The sequence below is a fragment of the Lepidochelys olivacea genome (genome assembly GCF_965140295.1).
Source record: "Lepidochelys olivacea isolate rLepOli2 genome assembly, chromosome: 3".
Taxonomy (NCBI): Eukaryota; Metazoa; Chordata; order Testudines; family Cheloniidae; genus Lepidochelys; species Lepidochelys olivacea.
In genome coordinates, this window is record NC_140413.1 from 62,819,008 (window position 1) to 62,838,580 (window position 19,573).

The following is a 19,573-nucleotide window of genomic DNA, read 5'->3' on the forward strand; positions in this document are numbered from 1 at the left end:
TGATACAATTACTAAATCACGTAGCTTTACTTTTTAATTTCTCTTTTCTTAGTATTAATACTGCAAAGAAAGGAGTGTCTAAGGCCCTCAGATAGTGCAAGGTTTTTCTCCTCAGCACTTTCTCCAGCGTACAATAGGAGAGGTTTTAGTAACAGGCTGGATTCAGAAGGCTTCCATCGACTTGATCATTATACTCAGCCATTTCACTGGCTCCCTTTACTTATCTGAGTTACTCACTCTCTTCTGCCCATGTAACCAAGGCACAATACTATTGCTGTTACAACAAGCTGGAAAAGCATCAAATGCTAAACCGTGCCCAGCAGACACAGTTCCAGCTTCTGCTGGCGTAAGCTGACATTTAGGACCACATACGGCACTGACTTGCACACTGTACCACCTCTAAGATGTCTATGGCGTGCACAGAATCTAAGTTGAAGCCCAATTCTTCACTAAGTTTTCAGTTCCCTGACGAGGACTCCAAAGCCTCCAGACTAATCTGCTCAGACCCGAGCTCAATTTAGAAAATCCCCCCAAATCATAAAGTGGAAGAACGTTCCCTGTGAAGTACTGTGCTGTGTGACAAGTTACATTAGAACAAAGGCAGCGATGCAATCAGAGTTGACAAGTTTCACAAAGCCAAGTGGGAGACTGAGAGGAAAACACATATCTATATGAAAATCATAACCAATGAACTCCTGCACAGCATGAAAAATACATTTTATTTTAATGTTTACAAAAGCAAAGCATCCTAGGCACAAGAAGCCTCCCTAACCACTATTACCTCTATTTACATGCATTATTGGCAAATGAAACAAACACACAGGAAGAAAGTATTTTTTCATTCTTTGGAAAAAGAAGTAATTGGACCAAATTCTCTGCTGATGTAAATGGGCACAACTCCATTGACTTTGGTGGAATTTCAACAGCTCAAACTAGCAGAAAATTTGTCCCATTAATTCTGGCACCACATAGCCGGGTGACTAGAAGTCAGAGATGACTTGCTACTTCTCACCCCTTCTATATGTTCATTGCTTGTGCTTGCAACTGATTCAAGACACCCAGTAATAAATCTCCCTTCTATCCAAATCGCAACATGCCAAATTACAAGCTTTTATTTACAAGTTATGGCCTTGATATTGCACCAGAGCAATGCTTGGTTTAACTTTACACACCATGAGCAATCCCACTGAAGTTGGTAAAGGGTGCATAAAGCTAAACATGTTCATAAATCTTTACAGAATTGGGGCCTGTAAACCCGTATCCATTCCCAACTTCGAGCACATGGCTGCCAGATGTACTAGAAGCTTATTCTGAGAAAGAGACTTTTCCTTTATCCCATTAACAGTATAGTTTTCTTAAAATGCTCTCTACCATTGAATGGAGTCATTGGTCAGCTATCAGAGCATGCATTACATGTGGTGTCTGTAGGTATGTATGACAATGATCCCCCAATTAATGTGCATTTGAGACATCAATATTTATTTTACATTTGAACAAGTGGCATTGTGAGGTTCCCAGCACCCTATGCCTAAAATTACCAACAAATGCCATTCACGTTTGAAATGCCTGGCATCAGAGCTATAATCAATGGAAGCAGCTTGGTTTTGGTGGTTAATCCCTAGAAGCATCCAACGGTCCTATTTAAAACTTATAAGTTACTTCTCAAATTGGGAGTACCTGTTAAGAACATATAGAAGTCCTAGTTTGCTTTAAAAAAATTAAGTTATCAAGAGATGAAGTTTCATGGTGGTAAACAGGGTTGAGGAGATGTGTGTAGGATCAGGTACAAGTAAAGTGGTGTGACAGCTGATTGGTCCAAAGGTTTCAAAATTTCTTAGGGAAAGCATCCCTTTCAATGGAAAAGTTTTAGGTGCCAAATGGTTAAATAGAGTCATGATTATATAAGAAGTGCATAGCAAAAAAATAATTCACTATACAAATTTTCAGCACTTTAGTTTTAATTTTGTATATATGTACACATTTTCACATGCACTCTACTTTCTCTACATCTGGAGCCAAATTCTGAGGTGCCATGGACAATCAGGCAAGGCACAGAATGGGCAAGATTGAGAGTTTCTAGCAGTGCACACATGTGCATTCCTGCCTCAAACCTGAGAAAAGAGAAGGAACTGCAAGCTGTCAACTTTGGCTGTGTTCTGCAGCTCTGGCTTCTCAGACACAGGAAGGAACGGAGAGAAAGTAGAAGTATTCCACTCACAGCCATGCTATGCCATTGGTCAAATTGCAGAACGCTACACCAATAAAAGACAACATACTCAGGCTCAAAGCAGGACTGAATCATACGGACATCAAGGAAAACCCTGTAGCAGAATATGGATGCGGTGGGCTCAATGCTACCTCAGTGACAGTGTTGGTAACCTCTCCATTTAGCAGTGTGCCAGGAAAGAGCTCTATAACTGGCTTTGCCTGTGAGCCCAAGTGACATAGCAGCTGTGCCTGCACCTGGATTCACCCAGAATGTAGTTTTATCACCAGCAAGCTCCCCATCTACAAGCGCCATCTGACCCAGAATTCCAATGTCATATACCCAAAATTCTCATATAAGATTCGCCTAACTTCCTGCCATAGCCTTCAGCTGTTTTCATTCTTATGTGCATTTTTGATGCATACAGTAAGTGGGAATTTGGCTCCTAAATACTGGTCAACATGCAAGATCAAATTTTTATTTCAAAGATGTGGCAGAGGGATCAATGAACCTGTACCAGAAAATTTCTTGAGAGGCTTTTAGGAGCCAGAAGATGTTACATGTATGCATCACTTTATTTAATTTGGCTTAAAAAGAAAGGAAGTAAAAACATCCAAGCCAAAATGCTAGTTTACTAGAAGTAGGGAGAATACATGCAAATTTGTCTGAGAAAGACCTTGATCCTTTCCCCCTCCCACATGCATTATGACTATCATTACACAGAAATATACATTTGTACAAATTCAGAGGTTTTTTGGAAAGCATCAAGACTAAGCCAATAGGATAATTAATGGTCATAGACCAGTTCCAGTGCAATAGAGCCTCTATACTCTATCAATCCAGTACCCTGTCATGTATTATGCTTGGTGGTAGGGAGAGGGCTTACTACTGAAGAACTGACTTCCAATTTAACCCCTATTTCCAGTACTACAGGCTATGTCCTTAAGTTTTCTTCCTCGCATTCCTATCTTGGTATTTGGATACAGACAGAGTTTTCAGTAAAATGTGGAAGGACAGAAATATAGTAAGAGAAGAGGTGTTGGTTTTGTTTGCCTATTGTTTATTATAGGGTGGACTGATAACAGTTAAAAATTTTAAATTGTGTTGGATATTTTAACTTCTACATACAGAGCTTCTTATGAATTCTTTACTTTAAAAGTTGCACCATTTCCCCAGTGAAAGAGAGCTAACTAGTGATGAACCTGTTTTTAACCACAAATCTCAGAAATGTATCTGGGAACCAGCAGGCCAGCTCTTGGGGTCTAAACAGAGAACTAGGAGTTAAGAGACCTATGTTCTAGTCCCAGTTCTGCCTCATATTCATTGTGAGCAGGAACAAGTGACAATTCTCTATGCCCCAGTATCCATCTAAACAGAAAAGGAATAATAATTAGTGCCATGCTTTCCTCACAGACGGAAAGATTAATCTTTGTGACGTGCTAGATAAAAAGGCTTTGTCTTCTTATAGCTGTTTTGACTAAGAAATGATGGGCACAGCAAGCCTGTAACTTACACTGACAAGAGCCAGCAATATTGGAGAAAAGCCAGCCAATCTACCTTTATCATTTGCATTAGACAGAGGCCTGCAAACAATACCTGATGTGTAGTCTAGAATCATCATAATACTAAGATGCAAGACCAACTTATAGGTAAACATTTCTAGAATATACCTACAATGTATTTGCTGTAAAGACATAATTTAACTGCAGATTCTCTCTCCTGATGAAGTGTGCCTGTGTTCTGTTTAAACATGACTGGCATCGAATGCTCGTAGCATTTGCAAAAGAAGGATTACGTTCTACAGCATGTTCTCCCTCACCATAACACCATACAATCATTTTGAACATTACAAGAGTTAGCACCATGGGTTTAATGCACATGGGGGACAAGGTAGAATAACCTTACATCAGATGGATTATCTTAGGCTATGAGATGTACTTTGTTTCATAAAATATATTTTTTAAAGTCCCCCCCCTCTTAATCACATCCAAAATACCATTCCAAGCTTGCATTGAAAGAGACAGATGATAATTCTACAAAACAGGTGAAAATATATTCCTTCAGGAAAGCAATTTCTTTCTCCAATTAGCATTAACTGACATTTATATTAGAAGACTCCATATTTCAGAAATTAAAGTTATTTAATGTTAAATGTTCTTTTCAGCAGATGAAGAGGTAGGTATATTTCCATAATAGAAGAAAAATTGTAGTAGACACTAAATCAAAACAAGGAGAGTCTGATAAGTCAACAGACTCTGTTCAGCATATAAACATAACTGTGTCTTGAGATATCCCTAACTAATAATAAGAGAAGTTGCATTTTCAGATAAAAACATACATCATCATAATTTGGAATTTAATAAATTTCTGGCAGAAACAGAAATAATCAAAAGCTACCTTTTTCCACGTAGAAAATCCACAAATCATTGGATCATTGGTAATATTAACCTTTGGACTGCTAAAACACATTATTTACGGCAGTTCTTTCTTACATTCACCAGCGCCAGCGGTCTAAAAGTTTACACAGAGATCATCAAATGCTTGATAATTACATACTTACAACAGAAATTTAACTTGAAGTATTTTTGTTAAAACAATCTTCATAAATAATGAAAATATCTGTGTTCTAGCTCTTCGGTAACCTAAGGGTTAATTGGTACATAGTGTTTCTTTTCTTTCTTTCTTTCTTTTTTTTTTTCTTTTTAAACCAAACTGGAGGTTCCCCACTGCCAGCAATGGTTAAGGCCTGGATAAGTTACTCTCCTTTTGCTTTTCCCTTTTTCTGCTTTTTTCCATTTTCCACCACTAGATTGTTTTCTGGTTTGCTTACACCATTTGCAACAGCACCATTCACTATTTTGCCGTTCTTAATGGGTTCCTTGGGCATTTTATATGTCCGATAGTAGAAGTTACCAAACAAGAAAATAAAGGTGATAGCATAGATCATTACACCCCAGTGCATCCATTTAGGGAAGGGACAGTCGATATAAATAGACATGGCTGTGTGGCCAAGAGTCACATGGAACTGAATCTGAAAAAAATAAAATATTGCATAATAAACCATTTGATACGATGTTAGATTTGACTATACCAACTTTTATTGAAAATACAGTAAAGTATTAACTATAAAGAAAAAACTGTCAATTGTGAAACACAATTCATGGTTTACATAAGACTTATATCATAAGTAATATATAAATGCAATATTTCTCTATACTAACAAATACAAACAGTAGTAAAACATTTACATTCACAGCCTTTAAAGTTTTATAAGGATGTTGCTAGAGATTAGACTGCTGTTCCTTTACAGTATCTGGCAGAGATCATGGAAAGCTGCACAGCAGTTATACAAATCTCAGTATTCTGTTCTCAAAACGACATATTCATATGCTGATTATAAACATGGGCACCTCAACTTCTGATACCCTCCAGACCCTGTTGCCAAAGATGGCTCCACTCTCTGCTATTCCCTCCCTCTACTGCTGAGGAAGGTCAAGCCTTCAGTGCTTACAAATAATTCTTTTTAAATGTAATACAATTATTTTAAAAAGCTCTTCCTTCCCCTCAGCTCCACCTACTATTTTTATTTACCATACAGATACAACTATTGTAAAGGCCTGGCTAAGGGCAGCTCTACCTACAACCTCACACTGAAATAACTAACTAAATGAGTCTTAATTTACACTGTTGTTATTTCACTGCAAGTCTGTTTGTGGATACTTCTTTCAGAATACAAATATCCTATTCTGATTAACTTAGGAAAAAAATCTACTTATGCTAAACTGAAATAAGAAACCTTTATTCTGAATTAAGAGCGTCCACACACAGACTTGCACTGAATTAACAAAAGGTGCATATTAAAACTGATTCAGTTATTTTGGTGCAAGTTTGTGCATAGACAAGGCCTATAAAATCAACAAGAAAAAGCCTTTTCAATTTTACGTCTGCCAGTTAGCTTAAGCTTACATAAAGAATACAGAATTACTCTTCTGTTCTGAGGCCCCATGATTTAAAAAAAAATATGGACATGGAGCGGCGCACGGGTACTTACTATAAAAAGTAGCATACAATAAGCATACATAATACAACCCTTTTATATTTTTAAAGTTTTTTTTATAAAACACAGCATGTAGATCATAATTTAATACAATACATGCCATCATCATGTACAAGGGAAAAGACAAAGTCTGGGCAAAGAAGAAATTGTCTAAGAAAAATCCTTGATCTGTGACATTAAAAAATGAAAATGGGAGCAACTCCTTACCGCTTACCCCAATATATGGTAATGGGGTACGTTGCCACAGCCCAACAGTGATTGCAATTCATTACCTCTTGGCTGCTGTTTGGTAGTTTATGTGGAAAGAGTAAGTGGACTCAGTCTAGCACATTATGGATTTTTGTTCACACAACACAAAACCCATAATTCACAGCTGGGGAACCAAAGGACACAATTGTTGACAGTCTTACAAACCAGGAAATGAATAGAGCTGGAGGCTTTCTCCCCTGAGAGGAGATCCCTGGCAGTTCAGAATTGAAATAGCTCAGTAGGGCACGATCAGGAAACTGTCATTATCCCTTTGTGCGTTGCACCTGCCCTAAGGTTTGAAATACATGCTTCAGTCTCCAATGCTGTTTCCCTAACACTAAAATTAATTTAAAAATGTAAGAAAAACTAATGGAAACAACATCAGACCCTTAACTACACTCTGCACTAGCAGGTGCTGCTATGTAAATAATAAGATTAAATATCAAACTTGATAGTGGTGGTCTTTTCCTTTGAAATAAGAGATTACGTTAAGGGCGCAGAATAGTTTCACAGTGTAATTGCCTACTGGTAATCAGGTATTCATTATTTCTGTCATGCCACTATAATCAAACTGATAAAGATTTGATTATTTTTCAAAAGCAAAATAACAGTTTAATTACTATTACTGGCTAACTGCATATTTTGACTGTTTTAAAGAGTATTCAAAGAGCAATTTTACATGTAATTATTTCAAAAGTTCATTGCAGTTCTAGAAATACATCAAGTTTCTGACTTGATCTGTGAATAAGTGACAGCCATCCAGCCTCGTGCTTGGCTGGTACATATTCCATTTGACAGAGACAGACAGCAAGCAAATTTAGAGAGAGATTTTACTTACCAATTGTAATATGGTCAAGTATCGTTTCCACCAAAGATATTTCTGAAATTTAGGGCCACAGGCAGCTAATCCATAGTACATGTACATAACAACGTGAATAAAAGAATTCATTTGGGCTCCAAAAAAAGCTGTTCAGATATAAAAAAAAATTCCATATAGTGTTATTTTTAAACATGAAAACCAAAAAGTTCTCTCTATTTATTTGTATTACACAGTAAAAATAAAATTGGCGCATTTTGTACTTACAATCTTGTGTGTATTGTCAGCACTAAATAGTAATATGCATAAAAACTGAACTTAAGTTGAAATCCACATCTTTTGTCCTTTTATACAGGTTTGACTATGTAGGCTTGAGCCTGCAAACATGTACTAATATGAGTAACTTGGTCATGTGAGTAATCCCACTGACTTCAGTGGGACTACTCGCATGAGCAAAGTTACATGTGTGTTTGCAACATGCAATACACCACTTTTAACAATCCATTATTAAAAAAAACAAACTTTAAAACAATAACACCGATATTTCAGGATTGTCCTTAAAATGTAATAATTCTTTGCATTTAGGCTAATATTGCCATCTATGGGTGGCTAAAATTAGGCACCCAAATACAAAGAATGATTTTCAAAAGAGCTGAGCACCCAGCAACATCCATTAACATCAATGAATTACAGTCTTCTGAAAACCAGAACCACTTACATAGGTGCCTAAGGACTTATGTATCAGTGGAGTTGTTCCCAATTAACTCCATGTGTGGACACTCTTATTTCAGAATAAGAGTGCCTTGTTTCTGCGGGTTAACCTAACCAGAAGCAGCACCGCAAATATGGAGTTTATCAGGAACAACTCCATGTGTAGACAAGCCCTTAAAATATGGACTTGAATGTCAAAATTTAGGCACTCCCTCTTGAAGAAATCTTTTCAGTAGAAAGTACTGTTCAATAGGATGCAACAGCAGTATATGAAAAGTATTATTTAGGTAGTAATTTATACTTCAACCTTTAAAAAAAAATAATACGTGCACTTTAGACATTCATGTTTTATTAGATATTATACATTTGCAATGTAGGATGGCCTAGGATTCCAAACACCAAATCACACACTGCTACACAGCTAACATTGCCTAAAGAATTATTGACATGCAGGAAAGGGTGTCTTTTCTTGCCAGAACTCAAGGTAATTTCCTCTGCAGGGTAGGATACCCCTGGCAAGACAGTAATACTTTTTTAGACAACATGGACTGTAGGATTTCCCTGTAATTTCATTTGAAAATCCCCATGTAGGGCTCAACATTAAAGAGACACTTGTCAACTTGAATTTTCAAAAAACTGATTCATTCGAACTATAGCATGTAAAGAATTTTTGCTTTTGAAAAACTTCTCACACACTTTTATAACATTTTTATTGCCCCCCTGCTGATGCCTGAAAAAGTGTTTTGGGTGGGCCCCAAAGCAACACTAAACAACATGCTTCAGCCCATTCCCTTTTTGCTGTGCACATCCATGCCTGCCGCTTCTTCAGCATCACCTTTGCAGCTGCTGATACTGATGAATGATCTCTTACAGGTCTTGAGGAAGAGCATGCATGTGCATTGCCCGACAGCAGTGCATGACAATGTCACCATCACTGGAGCTTGGCAAAAAATGTTCAGTGAATAGTTTACCAAAAATGCAGTTTTGGTCAACCTGAAAGTATTCAGGAATTCATGTCAAGTTCTCCAAACAGTTTCAAAATGTTTCAGAAATGTCTAGACAAAATGTTTTATTTTGACCCACTCTAAATGTTTTGTTTCAATTTTGAGCATTGTGAGAAAACCGAAAGAGGGCTAGATTACAAAATTGCCAGAGGTGGGTTGTGAGGGGAGATGATGATGAAGTAGCTAGCCTCCCTTCTGGCCTAGTGGTGAGGCAGCTCGCCCAGAATGTGGGAGATCCTAATTCAATTCCTGCCTGTCTGATAAGCAGAAAGAATTAGAATTTGGTTCTCCCATTTCTCAAGAGAATGTCCTGATATTATAGCATGAGTCTTAATAAATCTCTCCTGTTAAAGCTGTATCATTTTGGAGAAATGAACAGTCACCGGGAGCAGGGACTTGCACTTGGGTCTCCTATATCATAGGGGAGTAGCCTGACCACCAGGCTATAGAATCATTCTCATTCTTTCCCTGGCCAAATGACTATTGGTTGTCATTGTAAATTGGCACTCTGATAGAAAATTTAGACCTGCTGGTATGTAGGCAATGTGTTGTCTGCTAGAAAACAGTGGAACAGATACACACAAAGAAATCTGTAACAACTTGACACCTATCCTAGTTTATATTGGGTGAAATCCTGACCCCATGCCAGGCCTCTGTTGCTTCAGAAGGGCCGCAACACAGACCTGCTGCATTTCTTCTGTCGGTACCAGGAATTCTAGAGGCTGAACAGCTGGACCACAGAGTTGAGCTGAGCTTTGAAATGGCCCCATGCATAGGTATGGGAGTTGAGGGCACTCAGCAACTTACAAGATCAAACTACAAGGGGCTAAAAGGTAAGGGGTTCACTGGAAAATGGTAGTTGGGACTACAAACTGCACATATTCAATGGCCACAAACCTCATGTAATGAGTACAGTGAACAGTAGTGACTGAACATGCAGTGAACCCAGGATTCCTCTCACCCTAAAGCTGGATTGGGGAGAATTCCATCCTCCAATAAGCTGTAAATATGAATTTCACCCCATGGGCTGAAATATTTATATAACCATACATTTTATATTCTAATGTACATATAGTGTGTGAGTGTATAAAAAATCCAAAATATACAATATATGAATATTTTAACAAAGGCTTAATTTTAGTCTGGATTACATGGATTATTATTGTAAATTATTTTTATAGTTATTTTTACAGCCCTTTCCAAATAGAATGGGACATTTTCTTCCAACCTCTGCCTCAGCAGAATTTGAGAGAGACAAGGCAAAGCAAGACATGACATGGGAACAACGCAGGAAAAGAAGGGTGTGGAGAAAACAATGGATGTAGGATTTCCTTGATGTGAACTTTATAGGAACAGAAAGAAGGACATTATAGGTTTGTGTCATTATAAAGCGTCTACAACTGGTTGATACGGGTTTATTGCTAACCTTCAAATGAGTCATTCAGATTTTGATACTTGTTTTGTTATAAAACAAAACAAACCCAAAACTCACATATAGAGCCAACTTCTACTCTACTAAAAATCCAGAATCGCTCCATTAACATCAATGGCTTTAGGCTGGAGTAACGGGGAAGAAACTGGCCCATAGTTGTGATTCTTAATTCTCTGTAGCTGCAAAATGTTAGATTAGGCAGGGTTGTTGCAGCTGTGTCAGTCCCAGGATATGAGAGAGATAACGTGGGTGAGGTATTCTCTTTTATTGGACCAATGTCTGGTGCAAGAGACAAATTTATCTGCCTGGCTCCATGTAGCAAGGTGACAATTTTTTTTAAAGATGGAATTTGTAAAGACGAAATCTCAGTTTTGCATTTGATGCCTGTGAGTAAAGTGTTTTGCAATTCATAAAACTACAGCTCTGTTCTCTCTCTTCCTCCCCCTCATTTCACACAGAAGGAAGTTACACTTACATAACTGCTATGATCCAATGCTGTTTCAATAGACTTATCATATAGTATTCAGTTAATTCCATGAAATAGTGGTTTCCTTATTAATTCCCAAAAGGCTGATTCGCACTGTTATGTCTATATTGCCTTAAGAGAAAAAGACAGTTGACTCACCTTGTCCTCCTGGAACCCACTTGATACCAATCCACCACAAGGTGAACATAGTGAAATGGTGATAGACATGAAGGAAACTGATTTGGTTAAATTTCTTCCTCAGGATGAAAAATATTGTGTCCAAGTACTCAATTCCTTTTGAGACAAAATACCACCATAAAGCACCAGCTATCTGCAATATAAGAACAAAGATCCTAATGATTCTTAAAGAAATAATTAAATGAAATTAAAGTTAAATACATCAATGTGCTGTGAGGAAGAAATGGAAGATACAACTAGCCTATTTGGCAGTTTCTAATCCATTTCTGAAAAATGCTCTGAATTCTGGGTTATTTACAGCAGGAGTGGAATCAAGGTTAGGAGAAGTCAGTTATGATTTAACTATTACACATCTGGCAACATCAGAGCATTAGGCTTCTTTGGATTTTACTCCAGCCAAGGATGGAATTTTCTTTGTAATTTATGAAAATGGGTTCAATATACTATTTTATAAGGTCTACCGTATTTTACAATTTAGCGATCTCTAAAGAGAAGCAGTTTACTATCTCTCATGTACTTCCTCTTTACCTTAGACTCTTCTACAGAGATTGCTACTGAAAGTCCTGTATATAAGCACACCACAATTTGACATAAACACAGAAACAACGAGGCACATACACCACAATGTGGTTAAATGCAGAGGCTACAACTTCACTAAAACCCTTAACCAGTGGAGAGCATTCCCCCCAACTACCTAGCTGGGCTGCTCCAGTGTGGATTTCAACTGGGTACCAATGGTGCCTAGTTCTACAAACCTGACAGGCACATGTGAGGGCAATACCCTCGTTACATGCTCAGGCCTGCTCTGGAACTCAGAGTCCTATCCTGCTCCCTTCCCCCATGAAGAAGGTAGGAGAAAGGAGAAAAGGGGAGCCATACACTGAACGAGACACACCCCATCATCATGCAACAAATTTCTCTGAGCTCATGCCGAAGCAGCCCTCTGAGCTCATGCTGAAGCAGGGGATTCACATTTGACCATTTTTAAACCCACCAACCACAATGGAGCCCGCAAAAGTTGTGACAATGCAATTTATCTCACCCAAATCCAGACCTCAGATATGCTGGATGGAAGGTGAAAAACCCTACACAGCAGTTTGCCAATTTTGCCATATGGGAAAAATTCTTTCCAGTCCCCAAACAAGTTTGACAATTACCCTAGCCCCTGGCATCGTAAAAGATCTAGCTCATTAGATAAGGGTGAGTAAGGGAAGGGCTCAGGGATGGATTAAGAACTCTTATGGACTTGGGCACATATTCTAAATCACCTCCTGAAAAAAAAAATCAAAAAACCCCCAAAACTTTGAACCTTCCTGATACGATGAAAAACATGTTATTTAAAAAATTAACAGAATCAGGGAACAAAACACGCGCCATAGCTGACATTAAGAATTAGGTTTAGCTAGCAATTAATATTTACAGTTAATAGGTTTCCTCAGAAGCACTGCCTGCTCAATACCGCATGTCAGTTTAGACACTAGACACTTAGCAATTCCATGCAAGAACTGACAGAGAAAACAGGTAACTACAGAGGAAGCAGAAATAGAGCAATTTGGTTTCATATACAGACTACTACTGCAGCCAAATATAACAGTATTCACTAAAGCAAGATCATCTAGAATTACTACCCAACTTTGTGCAGACTTCGTCTTAACAATTCTTCTCCAAAACAATTTACAAAAAAGCAAAAATAGGCATTGATAATAAAACAGCTCTCTCTAGAGACCTCATATACACTATTCTAATTCTCTGATATTTCATAAAAATGTAGTATTTCACACGGACACTGTGTCAGCTGATGCAGTGCATATGGTAACTTGTTTCATTTTGTGCAGAGAACCGACACTGAAAGAGTTCGTCAGGAAAGTTTTGGTCTTCTTGAGGGTAAACTGCTGCATATCTGTGCACTTCATTGACATACACTGAACCCAATTTAAACAGGACTTCATAGAACTCATACCGCACATTGAAAGCATCTAGTCTGTGACGTAGACAAGCTGCAAGTTTGTCAGTTCTGACAACAAATGTTTCAGTGCAAAACGGATGGCTTCATTCACGTACTGGCTCTACTGCCCCTTCAGACTCGCCCTCAATTGGTTTTTTTTTTTACAAGGATGACAAACTCATGTTGACTGTAAATAGATTCCACTTACTAGTGATCCGGATATTAACAACTTCCAGTTAATAGCAATATTTTGCCAGGAACAAATCCCAACCCAATGACTTTAATATTAATGGGATTTGGACATTGGCAACGGCATGCCACTTATTAACAATATTGTTTGGAAGAAAGGGTACAGCTGCAGGCAGGTTTATGAGGTTGCAACCAAGGAAGGAAAAACTGGGACATGTGGAGCACCTGCCACAGGAAGGTTTGCAGGGCTGCAGCCAGGGAAGGAACATCCCAGCAATTCCTGGCTGCAGCCTCGCAAACCTGCCTTTCGTTTATTAGCAACTGCCAGATAATGGCAGCTTTTTCTGGCAACCGAGGAATTGCTAATAAGCAGAATACACTGTAGCAAAGTAGCAAACACATTTTCTTTGCACTGAATTCAAAATCCTCAAACTGGTCACATAATAGCCCAACAAATGTTTCCAGGGAGCACAGTACATCAACAGCAACACTTAGATCTACGTCCATCTTCTGTAGCTGGGTGCTGATCAGTTTGAACTGCTGAAGCACAGTGTCCAAAAGAGCTCCATGACAGCTGTCCCCAATTGTTCCATTTTCATGTGAAGATAAGTTGCATTTAAACAAGTGTCAGGAGGCTGATTTATATTTTTTGAAAGACCTTCCAAGGCTTGTTGAATACTGCTATAGTTTTGACACACTGGCTTGGTAGAATCGGTACAATTACACCACTGAGTATCTGACAGACTTCTGAAAGTCAAAAGTCTCTGGCTAGTGTCAATATTTATGTTGTGGAAATGGATTTCCATCAATGTGTTGAGGCAGAGCGGAAAGAATAGAGCCACCACAGCTTTGGCCATTTGCACATGTAGTTCTCAGGTGGCTGAAACTCAATGAATTTCACAATTATATGCCCCTCTGATTTGAGGGATCAGAAGGTGAATGTGAGCTGGTCTACATGCACTACATCAGGAGTTGTATCAAACAGTTACAGAAAAATACTTGGCTTGCTGTAATTCTGCTGCTATAGTATTTTTAATTATCATTCCCACCAATTCAATGGATGTCAGAGATAGCGGACGACACAGGAGAGCTTAATTTTCCCCTTCTGTCCAAATGTAGCTAGGTGGTCAGCCAGAAATAGATCAAATTGTGATATTAGTTCCAAAATCCCAAAATAATTTCTAATGCTTTCAGATTCTAATACAACATCCTGACCATGGAAGCCAAACCCACGAGCACTTAAAAACTTTATAACTGGCACCACATGCTAAAGAACATCTCTTTGGTACTGCTCTTCTGAATTAAATTGGTGTGCCAGATCAGAGTGAATCCTGTCCCAACCAGACAAGATTCTGGTATGTGTTTTGTATGTATGTGTTACCCAAGTCAGCATGCAGAATCAGTGTTCTATGCCCCTATTATGCTCAAAAAGTCACTTGGGATGTTTCCAATCACTAAAGCCTTCTGTAAACGTATGGAACCTACTGGGAGAAAAGCCTATATGAAAAACACTAAGCATTTCCAGTAGATGGAGAGTAAATAAGCCAATCTCACGCAACAACTTCACCCTTATGCAGACAAAATGAAAAAAAGTTCTTTAGAAAACAAACAAACATTCTCTTCTCTTCCCTGCAATTACCCATGTAGAATTCAGGAAGTTTTCTATTTCTGCATTTCTACACACAGCCAACCTTTGGCAACCTAAAACTGCCTGTTGTTTTCATCAGATTTTCTCAACAGTGCAGGATCTGTAGAAATGTAGTCAGTTGTAGATACATGTACATTTTATTCTTGATCAGTCTTGAATGTAGTAACATGCTGCTATATTTCTACGATCTTTCCTTCTGCTTGCAAATTTTCAACATCACCAGCTCCATATGGGGGCCTTGTTGCTCCCAGTCCTTTATTTCAGCCACTTCATAACTCCCTTGTAGCGGCTTCTTCTTCTTCTTCTTTTTCTTAAAACCATGTTGAGCTTTGAAAATTTTTCTAATAAAGCTGCGTCTTTTTAACATTTTTCTTTTTTTGTTATGTTTCTGTTTACCATGTCCATCTGAGTAGCGACAGTTAGTACACACATGCATGATTTTACACATTAGCTGTATTCTAACCACTCCTGGAATGCTAACACCAGTGTGCACAATGTGAGCTAGCATACAGTGGAACACACAGTAATTCACATATCCACATTGTAGCTGAAGTACATTGGTATTCATCTAAAAACAGTCAGGCCACATATCAAAAATGCTCAAAGGGATGGGGTTGCAAGTGTTATCAAATAAATATGTAAAGTTGTGAACAGAAACTCCTGCTCTTACAGTGATGAACACAGGATACGTGTGTGTTAGGGCTCCATAAATAAAAAATGGAAGATGAAATATGTAAGCTCATAATTAAAGGTCTCCAAAGTCTTCTGGGGACCCTGTCCATTAATATGGCCCTGGCAGGGCTGGAACAGAGCCAAACTGGCAGCAGACCAGCAGAAAGCAAGAGCTCTAAATGACTACTCCCTGAAGTAAAAAGCAAGCAGAAGCCACCCTCTCCTTCACCTCCCTGGCAGGATGGCTCCACTGTCCAGTATTGGGCTCCATTCCATGGAAGCCATGGAGGACAGCCTCCTGCATGAGGGGCAGAAGGAAAGAGAGAGAGAGGAGCTGCACATTCCCCGGCAAATACATAAATGGAGTAGGGAGGAGAAGGGGGAAGTAGGAAGACATGTAGCACTGCCCCAGCTGTTTCTGCTTAGGGATGTCTCCCTCCTCAACCTGAGCAGGAGCAAGGGGGGTGTTTCACTTGCCTCTGGATCCATCAAGTCACATTCTGGATAGTGAGATGAGCATTTTAGGTTAGGTAAAGGTTGGAAGGAGAAAGCATCACAGGAGCAGAAACTGCAGTTCTGCATTGCAGAGTCAGTGAGCTCCCAGAAGGATAACACCACAGTTTATTGTTACCAATCTGCATGCTTTGCATATCAACTGCTGAATGCCTGCTTCATCATCTCTGCATATATTTTGAATCCAGTGCAGATGCTAGGGAGGTGGGGCAGACTCATTAGCTTATACGAACAGAGACAAAACTGGGTAATTTCTGTCATAATAGGGAGAGGGAGAGTAGGTGAAAGAAATAAACAAAGAAGACTGCCAGAGCTGGGAGTTCCCACATTTATGGGAAAGCCAAAAGAATGTTTAAGATACATATTGCTCAATAAGTAGCACTTCTGCCTCTGGGCCGGGCAGTCATATATTTAACTCCCACAGCAAGGCTTGGTCTCACCCCCACTGATGACACTGTAGTACAGTAACTGCTCTTAAGGAAACACTGGAACAAGAAGCAGTGTTTGAAGATTAATGTGGATGCATAGTGCATAGTGTGGAAGTAAAAGTGAGGTCTGGTAGTCAGACAACCTGGTTTCTATGTCCAGCACACTGTAGGCTTGCTATATGACCTTGAGTAGGTCACTCAATATTTATAGTCCAGGAGCCTTAGAATTCTACCTGTTCTGCAGATTATTCACGTCCCGTTAGGTGAATTCAATTGAACATCACTGCATCCATTTAAAAGACATTCCCTTCCTGTAAGGCATGCAGAATTTTAAAGATCCAGTGTGGTATTTGCCTCCGTTTCCCCATTTCTCAGTGGGATTATGCCTACCTAGTTTTTGGGGGTTTTTTTACAGAACCTCAAAATCCCCACCTAAAGGGTGCTACATAAGTAGAAAATATCAGTTGCATGCGCTGCTCAACAGCTATAAATAATTCAGTTTGGCTACTACTTATCACTTACAAAGAAGCTGACAGGTTTCAAGTGCTGTAAAGTCTTTAATTATCCCAATGCCCCTAAGGATTGAGGTACTATCACTATTTTTATAGATGAAAAAACGAAACAAAGAAATTTTAAATTGCTTGTCCAAGGTCAAGCAGCCACGTGGAGATGGGGATAGGAAGCATGCTTGTCCATGCTCTGTTCAATTAAGTAATATATCAAGAACAGACAGGCACCATTAAACTTGCTTTGTAAAGCACCAAAAATGTAGGACCTAACTGATAGTTGTATTTTTGATAAAACTGCTTCTTAATATCAAGTTCAACAGAGAGTAACAATGAAATAATTCAATTAATAAAAATAATTAAAAATAATAGACATTATACTAAATATTCTTTAAACCAATAATGTAATTCTTATTATGAAATTTCTTTCCTGAGAGCTTTCATACGAGTCAAATCTAACTCTGTTAAGACACCAGATGGCCCAGAAAGATTACATTACCACCTAAGATTAAGAGGTCAGCAACAGATCCAACTCCATGACCTCTGCACACTGCAAGCTTTTTAAGTTATGACTTCATGCTCACATTAACAATTTTAACCCAAGGCCTTGTCACTGCTAGGATTTTTCCACCAGATCCAAACCAGGGTAAGGCACTGGTACAAGGCCTGCTTTACACTGGTGTAGTACAGCTATATGGGGATTTGAACCAGTGTAGCTATGCAAGTGAAAATGCCCTGCACAGACAGGGCCTAACTATTTTCATAGAATTTAAAGGCCAGAAAAGATGTAATGCTTCATGAACTTGCATGTCATCTGGGCACAGTTACCATGCTAATTTTTTCCTATTTCATTCTAATTTTAATATACATGCTGCCAAAACAAGCACACACACACCATCTTTCGTGCCTGAACGGTTTGTACAACATACTATGTTTCTCATTACATTTGAAAGGATATTTATTTAGTATAAGGGCAGAAATTAAAAACAAACCAAAAAAACCACAATACACCACATGATTCTAAAGTGGAATCCCTCTTTTCCCTGCTTTCCCTTCAGAAGAACTCTAATTAAAGGACTTGTTACAGAGGACTTGAAGAAGTATCCTTTATGAGATCATCTTTATATACTGTGAAGGAGAGGTTTTTGTTTGTTTTTTTAAACTCACATTTCCTTCTTATGGAGTTTTATAAGAGTTTAGAATCTTATACTCCGAAATTTATTTGTAATCTGCAGTTATTTACATGATTTAGTTTATTTTATATTAAAAATACCTATTCAAGTTCTAGGCACTTGTACACTTATTAGAAATGCCAAAAAAAGATAAATACCTTTTATTCAAAAGATAACTGTCCTAGGCCACTTCACACTATAGTCCACCCAGCATCACAAATAGCACATTTCAAAATTGCAAACTATTTAATACCCCCACAACCAATGACCCCGAATTCCTCAACCCATAGCTCCCTGTAAACCCCAATAGACTAGAGGAGCCTGACTATGTGCCCAAAGCAAGAACAAAACCAGGCTCTGTTGGATCAAATGAGAATTGGAGGTTGGAATCCAGCAAAAGAGATGCTTAATTTTACTTTATTTGAGGAATTTGTTCAGTTGATGAGAATTAAAGAGGAAATTCATAACTTTTGAAAAGACCATGCTGTAAATGCTGTAAAGAGCCTAAAGGAGTTTGAACTTTAATGGGATTTTTGTGGTTATGACGCTTTCTCTCTCTCTCTCTCTCTGAAGCACCTTTGAAAATCTCAGGTCTTTATCTTTAAATTTAAATGCAAAGCAGGACATACTGCTGAATGTGGCAAAAAGTTGATTGTTCTTTCATCTCTTTTTGCTTCTGTATGAAAGATGTATAGTTTTGCAGTCTAAATTAAATTCACTTTATGCTTACAAGACTTGACAGTGAGAGTTATGAAAAAAACTCCATTGCGTCAGGGAAAGGGCATAAATATTGTGCTGATTCCCATATACTTGAATTTTCTAACAGTGCCTAAGGGCTTGTCTTCACTACAGGGGTAAGTCGACCTAAGTTACACTACTCCAGATACGCGAATAACATAGCTGGAGTCGTCGTAGGTTAGGTCGATTTACTGTGGTGTCTTTTCTGCACTGCATCAATGGGAGATGCTCTCTGGTCGACTTTCCTTAGTCCTGATCTACACTGGGGGTGGGGTGGGGGTGGGGTCGAACTAAGATATGCAACTTCAGCTAAGTAAATAGTGTAGCTGAAGTCGGTGTATCTTAGGTTGACTTACCTGGCCGTGAGGACGGCAGTGAGTTGACCGCTGCTGCTCCCCCATTGACTCTTCTTCCACCTCTCACGAGCTGGAGTTCTGGAGTCGACAGGGAGCGCATTCGGGGATCGATTTATCGCGACTAGACAAGACGTGATAAATCGATCCCCGATAGATTGATCACTACCCGCCGATCCGGCAGGTAGTGAAGACCTGCAACACTATAGCCCAGCTCATAACAGAACTGAATTGTACGATGCCTCCTAATTGTACTGAGTTTTGTTGCT

At 38.7% G+C, this 19,573-nt stretch overlaps 1 protein-coding gene across 2 annotated transcripts in view; it reads right to left on the reverse strand.

Moving 5' to 3' along the window:
- Positions 1 to 707: 707 nt before the first annotated feature.
- ELOVL4 (ELOVL fatty acid elongase 4) overlaps positions 708 to 19,573 on the reverse strand; it is a 65,212-nt gene continuing 46,346 nt past the window's right edge. For both annotated transcript variants that reach the window (XM_084622072.1, XM_084622073.1), the window contains exons 4-6: positions 11,102 to 11,273; positions 7,351 to 7,478; positions 708 to 5,237 (exon numbers count right to left, since the gene is read on the reverse strand). In XM_084622072.1, the coding sequence (XP_084478198.1) occupies positions 4,962 to 5,237; positions 7,351 to 7,478; positions 11,102 to 11,273 (576 nt within the window). In that variant the 3' untranslated portion in view covers positions 708 to 4,961. The remainder of the gene's footprint in view (positions 5,238 to 7,350; positions 7,479 to 11,101; positions 11,274 to 19,573) is intronic.